This window comes from Poecilia reticulata, linkage group LG2, assembly GCF_000633615.1.
Source record: "Poecilia reticulata strain Guanapo linkage group LG2, Guppy_female_1.0+MT, whole genome shotgun sequence".
Taxonomy (NCBI): domain Eukaryota; kingdom Metazoa; phylum Chordata; class Actinopteri; order Cyprinodontiformes; family Poeciliidae; genus Poecilia; species Poecilia reticulata.
Window position 1 is genome coordinate 17,987,211 of NC_024332.1, and position 11,076 is coordinate 17,998,286.

At 38.7% G+C, this 11,076-nt stretch overlaps 1 protein-coding gene across 4 annotated transcripts in view; it reads right to left on the reverse strand.

Moving 5' to 3' along the window:
* LOC103479768 (probable phospholipid-transporting ATPase IH) overlaps window positions 1-8,559 on the reverse strand; it is a 35,725-nt gene extending 27,166 nt beyond the window's left edge. For all 4 annotated transcript variants that reach the window (XM_008434422.2, XM_008434412.2, XM_008434437.2 and 1 more), the window contains exon 1: window positions 7,977-8,559. In XM_008434422.2, coding sequence (XP_008432644.1) covers window positions 7,977-8,015 — 39 coding nt within the window. In that variant the 5' untranslated portion in view covers window positions 8,016-8,559. The remainder of the gene's footprint in view (window positions 1-7,976) is intronic.
* Window positions 8,560-11,076: the final 2,517 nt, after the last annotated feature.

The window sequence follows — 11,076 nt, forward strand, 5'->3', positions numbered from 1 at the left end:
TTAACTCCTTCGAGTTTAAAAGATTTAAAGTATACTTTTAAATAAAGTTGTTTAAATATAAATTTACTTCATTGCAATTTCATTAAGTTTCTTAAGCTAGAAGATTCCTAAAAGGTGAGGGGAGCAAACAGATGCTGCTATAAATACAGACTTTATGCAATCATGGTAAATGGAAAGACATGTAAGTTCGGTGGGTGATTTATCGGTAAGCAATTATCTGAAGCTTTTCCATTTACTGTTCCTATTTAGGAGAAAACAAAAAAAAACATTGGAGAAACTATGATAACACTCCCAAAGCTATAAGTCTTGATTTATGTCAGTATATTTTATTCAGTTATATGAGAGAAACAGTTTGTTGCTATACTGACACATGAGTTATAATAATTGGCACAGCATGACTAAGGGACACAAATAAATATGAATGGTTTACATATGATCATTTTCTGTTTGTGCATGAATAAGACGAGAATCGAGTGTGCAACACATTTGAATGTTTCTCCTCTGAAAGCACATTTTTACAAAATACGTGTTTGGGTTATTAATCATTTTGAAGTTAGACATCTTTGACTGCAGTTATGTTCAATAAATTAGAATATGGGTTCTCCACTGAAAACGTATTTGCAATACTGTGTTTTATATCCTTATTTAATTCCGAGGCGATCTCCTTCAGGTTATTCAGTTCAAGTTTTAACCAACTAAGATGTTAGATTTTGATCTTCTCTATATTTAGAGAATATCAAAAACTCAATAAAAACTACAAAATAGACTTCTGGTTTACCGCCAATCTAAAACTATGACTAAGACACAAACTTGAGCACTTTTTGCAGTGTCATGTTATCCTCACAGTGTTTGGAAACCTTAAAACTGAAATTTGACACAGAAGCAGATAAAAGAACAGGACATTAACCAGCTAACAAGGATAAATATGTTTCCCATTTAAACCACAGTAACACTTTCTCAACATCAGACTAAGTCTGCAAGTTCATGCATCAAAGAAACAAGACTAAATGGAAGATACTTATTATATAAACTGTAAACTGAGTACGACTTCCCTCCTTCATCTGTTGATGTGAAAATGGATTTAAAATGAGATTATAAAGGTGGGACCAGTGATGTGATTCATGCATTAACAGACCGAATCTCATTCTCTTCGAATGGGGTGACGTCTTTAGTTGTTGGAAATTAAATCCTGGGTCAATTCCTGAGGTTTATCAATACAGTTTGCAGAGGGAAGTTGAAAGCTCTTTATTTTTTAAGCTGCAGAACATGAGCTAGTCAAATTTCTTTTTTCTTCTTCTTTTTTTTGGACTAAACACTTTACTGATCTTGTAAAATGTTGCTAAACTTCCAAAGTTTGTTTCTGCAAGTTGCCCATCATTACACCAGGGTAGTTGTCTTGATTCTCCACAGAAAAAAAATGTTGCCATCTCACACATTATCTTAATAAAAGTGTTCAAGCTTTTTCTTTGGTCATGTTACACTCAAAACAAGGTATCTTTAATCTAGGTTGAGTCACTTGTGACTGGTGTTAAAAGCTTCACCACTTTTAATAATTTTTTGTGCCAAGTTAAAACAAAAAACGCTATTCAGATAAAAGAAAAATACTACATTTCTAAGAAGGTATCTAGAGACAAATGAACTTAAAGTGGACCATTTTTAGTATCACTTCCTCTAACTGTCTAGTTGAAATCTAAAGAATCCCATCTTTTTCCAGTTATTGAACACACCATACCTAAGTCAATACCAGTCTTCTACAGATGTCGTTACTGGACAAAGAAGACTTGGTGTTAGGAGATATTGTCATTAAGAAACTGCTGTTTACAGCTAATCATGCTAAAAGCACTAACTACTTACATGCTAAACGGTCCAAAATTTGGGCGGCTCTAATTTTATTAGATTAAAAAGAAAAAAAATTACAATTGTTTTCATGGACATTGAAATCCTGATAATTTAAAACAATCACTCATCTATTAAACTCAAATTACATTGAATTGACTTTAAATAAAAAAGTATTATGAAAATGCAGAATATTATCTAAAACATATAGATGAAAATCAGCTGGTAGGAATGCACAATATGTCAGCATTAGAATCAGTAATGACCGATATCAGTCATTATTTACATCAGTGCTGGTCAGAAAAGTAAAACTGGAAATATATTAACAAGTGATGTTTATATCTTGTTTGTCACATGTGGAATTTGTTTGGTCATGTGACAGTGATAGTGATGCAGGATGGATTGGTTTAACTGAAGCAGAGAGGCAAGGTCAGTGGTTCTCATCATTTTCGCCAATATTAAAAGGTAAGAATTATACTTGATATATGTAATCAGTAAATATAACAGCAACATTAATATCTGATATTGATAATGCCTTCTGCTTAGACATCAGCAGAGTGCAAAGTTAAAACTGTACACCCAGTGGGAAGAAAATCCACCAAAAGCCTGACGACGCATCTGACAAAATACCTGAGACAAAAATCAAAGGCTGAATATGCTTTTGAATGTCAACATTTGTATTCAGATGATGTCCCAGCTTTCTCCCTCACTTGACTCGCTCTGATCCAACAGTTACGTAACTCCTTAATCCAGCTGTGCCACTTCTCCTCACTCCCCCCGCTCTCTCGTTTTCCCCTGCCACCGTAATCTGCATTCGAAAAAAGCTCTCATTTTGACTGCTCTTGACGTCGACGTGCTACCACCGGGTTGAAAATGGCTCTCAGAATAATAAAAACAGACATTTGAGCCTAGCTAAGTACGTCAAAAGATTACCCTCGATCTCACTCACTGTAGTTAAAAGATCATTTTCCGTGACGTTAACAAAGGCCAGCGGGAAAAGCTCAGACCAAGCACACATTTTGCCACCTACAGGTGCTGTCTCCACAGAAGGGCCCCTTCACCATGGGGTGCACCGGACAGGAATAGACCGCCCTTAACCATTAGTCGCAGTGACAAACAGCAATGTACTTCAGCAGACAGTGTCCTGGCTTTCAAAACATGCCTTTAAGTTTATTTGCCAACTTTTCCGTGAGAGGTGACTGAAGACTTGCTTTTTATTCAAAGAAAAGATGCAAAGATGTGAACACAGAACTGAAACTAGAGGTAAAAGTTCAGATATTCATCAACTTAACCTACAATGACACACACCAGCATTTTCAAATACAGATCATGACCTCATAGAGCTCTCAGTCTGCAAAAGTCTGAGGCATCGCATCATCACTGTTAATACCAGACAAGAAAAGGCCCTTGAATAGAGTTGGACACATGTCACACATGCAGCGCAGGACTAATATAAAAATCAAAAAGCGAGTACGAAACAAAACACATTCAAATTTTCAGCTTCGTTTTCTCATTGCCAACGTAGATTTGTCAAGTTTTTTTCCTTGCACCACTGTCTTTAATGTAGTAAAACTGAATCCTTGTCCTGGCTTGATGGCCACAGTTCCAGTAAATACAAGTGTTGTATTTTGTAACGATTCCTCTAGCTCTTACAATGAGAAAGCTCAGGTGAGTAAGCATTTTCATGAACCCATTACTTGATTTTATAAATATCAGCGCACATCTGATTTACTTAAACACCATGTTTTAGTCTCTTTCCCATTTTGAAGAACGGTTAAGAGAAATGGCCCTCCGTGTCACATCATATTTATACATCAGGGGAACAGGAAATAGTGGATTGGTGTTTAAAGGTTGCTACACACAAGGTGCACCATATTTAGAGGCTGTGGTGCTCATCGTGGTCATCCGAGGTGTAATTCCTGGCCTCAAGCCTTTTGGTGCATGTCCACCCTCTTTTCTGTCTAAACTGACTGTTCAATAAAGGCCACAAGTACCAAAAACGTCTTTAAAAAAAGTTCCTGCACATTCTGAACAACTAAAATATAACTGAAACGTATGTTTTTTTATTTTAAAGAATGTCTTAGTCAATAGTTGTTTGCAGGGATTTTGTTGCAAACAATTATGTTTTTGATGCGAGATCTTGATATCCTCACCCACTCAATGTGCTTAAATAAAATGTGATAATACGTTACTGCAATGAATTGCTGCTTTAATTTTAAGCTAATTTTAAGGATTGCCAATAAATGTTTAGAGCACTGTAAATGATTCGGTTTTACTATTTTTTTACTGAATAGATTTATTAAGTCAGACACTATTAAAAACCTAGTCAAACACAACTTGTTTTCACATCGTTAGCAAAATTTAAATGGCTACGAAGCATTTCATTTAAATAAAATATCTAAAATGTCTTGACAAACTTAAGAACCGACCATAAAATACACTCTTCCACCAAAAGAACAACATGTTCCAGTTCTGTCTGAATTAATGGGTGAAGACAGGGTGACAAAATACAACTTTTAAGACCTCAGACCTGCTCTCTCTGGAGTAAACCGGACTAAATTAAAAGACCATCCTTTAATGGCTGAAGTTGATTTATTAATTCATTAATAAGCTGCATTTGGGTTGTGACCTTGATGAGAGCAGACTATTCTCTCTGTCTGAAAAGGCTTTGACTGGACTGCTCATTACATTTTAATCACCTTGCATGATGTAATGTTTGTTCTGCTGTGTAGGCCCATTACAAGAGCATCTGCTCAGAATATGGGCGGGTTAACGGAAGGTCCCGTACATCATCCCTCCCTCAAATTGTAAATCAATATCTCGATAATTTAGATAAAGATTAATACCTTGTTGGGTTAATAACGTTGGAGGATTTGTCAGGATGCAAAGGCAGCGGGGTGAGGGATGCGGGGCGTATTCAGTGACCCATTTACCCCCTGCCTCCGACTGCTGCTGCTGCTCCCCCCTCCTCGCCTCACTGTGAATTTGATTTCCCTTGATACTGGCTCGACTTGAGCATCGGTCAAGCTCCCTGTCACTCACACAAGCGTAAACATTAGGGGGAAAAAAATATAGAAAGCAAACCTGACTGTCCCAAAATATGTCATCTCATCAACACTGGGGTCTGTCATATGACCAGGTAAAAGCGTCGGAAATGTGTGAAAGAGCTTCACCAGGCCCTGTCACAGCGGGCTTCTCAAACACACTATGTTGTTTTTTTTTCTCTCTCTAACTCAGCCGCCCACCAGCCAGCTGCTTCCCGTCCTGCCAGATAATCAGAGGTTGCTGAGGGCAGCGACCCATTCAGGCCAGGCCACCAGTAATGTGGCTAATGTTTACAGATCAGCTTTACACGGATGTTGTTTAGCGGACATTTCCAGTTTGCCACAAGGACGCGCTTCTCTTCCTGGCCTTAACAGTTTCTACATATACGGGAGACAGAGGACAGCAGACACGTGTGGTGACGACTGTGAGAGAGACTTGGAAAAAATGTCTCACAAAAACTTGCCAAGTCTGGCTTAAGGGACGATAGAGCAGTCCACCAACAAGCAGCCCACTGTTAAAAATATGGCAAAATAAATTATATGATATTGTAGGACATTATTTAGAAAACTATAGTCTTAAGAACATGTATTAAGCGAGCGTGCGTGAGATAAGCGCACACTCAACACTTTATTCTTTGTTTACAGAGATATGCGCTCACATCTGTCTCACTGCACGTGCAGTTCAATGCGTGAACTATAAACCCGGCTTGGTTTTCACCGTTACTGCTGCATGAAAAAAAGCCTTACAAGAAACACTTAACCTGGTGGGGGCATCGGTGTTTTACTGGAAACTTATATTCAAGAGTATTGCATTATTGTGAGCAGAGGGAATTCAGTGTTTGGTTTTACAAACTATTTACAAATAAAAATCTGAAAAGGGTCCCAAGCAATGGCATTAATCAATCTTTACTCCGTTACCTCTAAATAAAATCTAAGGCAACAAACTGCGTCCATCTGTGCAGTTGTTCTGCGAAGGCTTCAGGGGTTTATTCAATACATTCACTTATTTCATGTTACTTTTCAAGACCATTAGCAAACAAACAGCATTTATGAAGACCAAGGAACACAGCAGACAACTTCTCTGGAGTTCAGTGAAATCCGTCATGTCACATGTGTAACTCTGCATAGATCAGGTCGTCCTCACAAACTGCAAAAACGAGAGTAGTGACCGAGGTCACCACAACACCTCCGACTATGCTGAAGGAGTTATAAGCTCCAGCAGCCGAGACGGGGAAGACTCTGTAGACAACAACTGTTGCCAGTTTTCTTGACCAGTCAAAGCTTTATGAGAGACTGGCAAAGAGCTTAAAGGTATGTGGGAGATTCCATGGCAAAGTGGAAGACAGTTCTTTGATCTGATGAGACCAAAATGGAGCTTTTTGGCCATCAGGCAAGACGCTATGTTTGGATGACACTTGTAAAGGAGATAAAACGAATATAGCAAAATATAGAGAAATCCAGGACAATCTGTTTCCATCTGCAAGAGAACTACAGCTACCCAAAGCATCCAGCTATTGCTACACAGGAAAGGTTTGAAGACAATAAGGTTGATGTTCTGGAGCGGCCCAGTCAAAGCAAAGACCTCAATCCAACAGAGAATTTGTGGTAGGACTTGAAAAGGGCTGTTCATAGATGATCCCCACACAACCTGACACAGCTTGAACAAGGACAAGTGGAGGAAAAGTGCAGCATCCAGATGCGCAGCCTGACTGAGACCTATAGAGACAGATTCCTATCATTATTATTATATAGAAAATCACTTTTCACTTTGACATTAAATGTTTTTTCTATTTCAACATTTTTTTTATGCCAAAACAAGATCATCACTGATTTGTAAAAGCAATAAAAAGGTCAAATATACTGCATTAGAGTGGCAAGAATAAGTCCACTGATGAAAGAACATCTTCTTGAGTGTTTGCTTATGCGACACAGTGTTTTTTAATTTGTTTTAGACTGATATGATTAAAGTGTTTATTACAAGCATTTAGTCATTTTTGTATTTTGTTTTTACAGTTCTATCACTGCTTCCTGATGTTCTTTAGAGTTTTTTTTTCTTTTTGTTAGTTCACCCAGCTTTTGGATTGTTTGTTTCTCCTTAGTATTTCTGAGGGCAGACTAATTATTTTTCCGTTTTTTTGTGCTTTTATGTCTTGTGTCTCATTTTCGGGTCACTTCCCAGAATATAAGCATGTCGCTGTTAATCTTAAATATATGTGACCCGATTCTGTTTGTAGTGTGATCTTGGGTTTATATTGCATGTAGTTATTCTGCAGTGAATCAAGAGCATCAGTAGCTTGCAGTGAATAATTGTTTTGTAGTGTTTTATGTGGGTTTGTCCGCCTGAAGGTGTGTTTGAATTCAGGTCAAATTATTGTTATTGGACTGTCAAAGGAATGGATAAAGTTAATGGGAAACTCTCTTATTTGTGCAATAATAAATATTGCTAATGTTATTCTTGTTGTTGATTACTGGCTTGGCGGAGTCATAACATAAGCATACTCATGAGCTAAAATGGCCTAGTCAAAGTCCAGACCTGCTAAAAAAAACATTAATCTCAACTAGATTTGCAAAGTCTCAAATTACTTGAAAGGTGGTCCAAGGTAATTTATTGACTCAAAGGGACATTAGACAAGCACACATTTTTCTAATTTTTACTCCCAAAACTTTTTGAAGACCACATACCCTTTCCTTCCATTTCAAAAGTACGAGACAGACTTTAAAGTTTGTAGTGTAAGAGAAGAAATGTGGAAAAAGTCCAAGAAGGTATGAATATTGTTTTGCAAAGGACTGTAAACGAGGCAGCAAAGTTCATATGTGTCCAACACCCCCCCCCCCCCCCCMMMRKTWWTACTGGATCTGCAACCACTGGCACATTCTCATTGAGCTCCACAAAAACAACAGTCGGGCGCCTGCCAAAGCTGATCCACTGACATGTGCATCACTGCAGATGAGCAAAGCGTTTGTCATTCTGCGTGTCACCCACCTCTAGGGAGGGGAAAAACCAATGCCAGGCTAGAAATAAAGCATCCGTAACAATCTGCAGCACATAAAAACATCGGATATGGAATGATTGTGTTGACAGACGGCGGCCCTTACGTATCTGCTGATGATGTTCCGGAGCAGGCTGAAATCCATCCTTTGAGACAGCTCCCCTGCGGCGGCGGCTACAAACTGCGCGACAGAGACGGGTCAGCTCTCCCTGAATCTTCGTAAGCGCTACCTAAAAGAGCGGATGTTTCCAGCTGGATCCATCTCTCGCTCTCTCTGCCGCCACCACCGCCACCAGCGCCCCTGGCGTGTCTGTGATTGTAGCGAGGAGCGGCGGTCTCTCTCTCTCTCTCTCTCCCGAGTTACTCCGCTCCTGTGATTTTCATGGCATCCCTGGAAGACCCACACAGCTTCCCCCTCGAGCCTTACTCCAAAACCGTTACTCCAGCGTCGCCCGCCACATTTCAGCAGGATTTCTTTCCTCCGCTCTTCAGCCGCTCGTCTGGTTTCAAACCTCCGGCTCGTAGTGTTGTGGGCTCAGTGTTTGATAAAGTGCCTAATCCTGAAACAGATGCGTCTTGGCGGAGACCGAGTGTGTGTGTGTGTCTCTCTCTCCGTAGTAAGAACGGTGGCCCTCTCTGTGTGGTGCTGTGAAGCGTCAACTGCGCGCACTCGTCAGATGACTGCGCGGCGCATGCGCACATGCGCTCCTCAGATCTAAAATTTAAATAGCTCTGATGCAGCGAGCACCTGCTCATGTGGAAACAGGACGGCAGACATCCGACTGCAGTGCATTTTATCTTTGCGCCCAAGAGCAAATCACGTAGCGCTCTTTGAGAAAGAGCAACAAATAAAAATAAATAAATAAATAAATAAATAAAGAGAAAATCTGAATAATTTTTACAGCATATTTTAGCTCTAAATTGATTTGTATATTTATGGATAGTAGTATGAGGAATGCTTTAAATTTAGGCAAATCGCAACTATGTATTTCAATACATTTTAACTGGATTTTTGAACAGTTAAAAGTATCAACTTTCACTGTAACCACAGCAGCAAGTCTTTTTGGGATTTGTCTCCATAATCTTTCCAGACTTAACTTTTTTCCCTTACCTTCATATAAGCTCAGTCAGACTGGAGAGAAGCAGTTTTCACGATTTACAATAGATTCTCAATTAGAAGTGGGTGTAAAATTTGACTAGGCCATCCTAACACATGAATAAGCTTTAAACGAAATCATTCAGTTCAATTTAAATCCAGTTTATTTATATAGCATCTCTTCATTTAATCTCAAGGAACTTCAATTAAATCATGCAGACAGATTCCAAGTCATTTTTAGTTAACAAACAATGCAGCCAAGTTGGTAAAACAACTGCAAATAATTGCAGAGTAGGAGCAGAAAGTAGTAGAATGGTCATTCTTTAATCCGGCAGCCTAATGCTACGGTAGCGCAGCTACAGAGAGAGCTCAAGATAACCTAAACCAGGCTGACTATAAGCTTTATCAAAAAAAAACGTTTTAAGTCTATTCTTAAACACGGACAGGGTGTCTGCCCCACCAACTGAAACTGGGAGCTGGTTCCACAAGAGTTTAGCCTGACAGCTTTCCACGTTTAGAAGCTCTAGAAACCTATATTTGTTTTTTAAAGTGTTAGTTAGCAACAGATGAAGCTTATAGACAAGAATAGAAGCAAAGGGGTGCAGAAAAGTTTATACAATATCCTAAAAATACTTTTCATTACTGTGTGCCCTTGTGCACTGCAGGTCTTTGACGTCATTTTTCTTCATCAGTATCTTTTACCTCTGAGTATGTCTAGTCAGAGGCATTTCACAAGCCCTGAGTGCCCAGAGTGCCAGCGGCTGGTTTCCACACCATGCTTTGTCTAAACCAGAGCACATGCCATGCATCTCAGAGGTCAGGGTGGCAGCTCTTCAGTTGGTACAGTACTCTCCTTGAAATATTTGTCACTAGTCATCAAAGGGCTTTGCAGCATTCTTCTAAAGTGCTCTCAGGTTTCACTTTCCTGCAGGTTTAAAAAAGAGAGAGGGAAAAAAAGGGCACCAAAAATGCATTTCAGAGTTTGTTAAGTTATTATTAATAACCGTTCTGACACTAAAATGTCCATTCTTTGTATTTTACTAACACATTTCTTCTGAATGGTGGTGATATCGACAGTGGTCAAGTAAGTCCTGACTTGAATCTGAAAGAAAACTAAAATTAGAGGAAACTAGTATTTGATCAGAAATTAAAAGACGGGTTTGATTGCTATATTGCTAATGAAGACTTCCCCATTGACTGTGGCTGGATAAATAACTTTGACATGAATTTTTCAATAAAATGTAAAGAAAACAAGATTTCCTTTTTCAAAACTGAAAGTCATTTTATGTTGTTTTATTCTGTTTGGAGTGGTACCTTTTCCAATTGTGATAAAAAACAAAACAATAAAATTATTTTAAATACAAATCTTCCAAAAAGTGATTATTTTAAATACAAATCTTCCAAAAAGTGTAACTTTTTTTGTGTGTCTTTTCTGTACAGTTCATTTTTTTCTTTTTTAGTTTTTGTGAGATTGTTGGAACAAGTAAATTACTGTATGAAAAGAAAAGCAAGAACCACAATGTAATGTCTCAGATTTATTTCCATTAAACAAAGGTACAAAAAATTTAGGCAATTTGATTGAATATTTTCACTTACAGGAAACATAAAAGTCAGAAATACAGCCAACATTTAAATATGGGGCCATTATTGATAAACGGACCAGAAACGGACTAGAAGTGTCCTCATGTCGATCAAGACTCTCTTAGTTACTGACTTACAAATATGATTTACATCTCCAGTCAGACAACATGCAACCATGCCACTTGAGTTGTATTCTTCTGGGAGTCAAACACAATGCAAGGTTCAAATACCAGCTGCATAACTGTTCAAGACGGAATCCAAAATTAGCTGCAGCCTCATTCAGACGGAGATCCTCTAACAGAAAGGATGTCTGACCCAGACATTCATTTGCACTGTTAATGCTGTCAATTAGGCCAGACCCTATTAATATTGCACGGGGATACAACACTTTAATTCTGACCTGTTAATCCTTGACGCGGCTGTTTCTCTTCGTCTGGACCCTGGAGGCACTCAGACTGCTATGATGAGTCTGCATCAGTGGACACATTACAGTAAGCTCTTTGTTCATTAGCTGCATCATTCGTGTAGA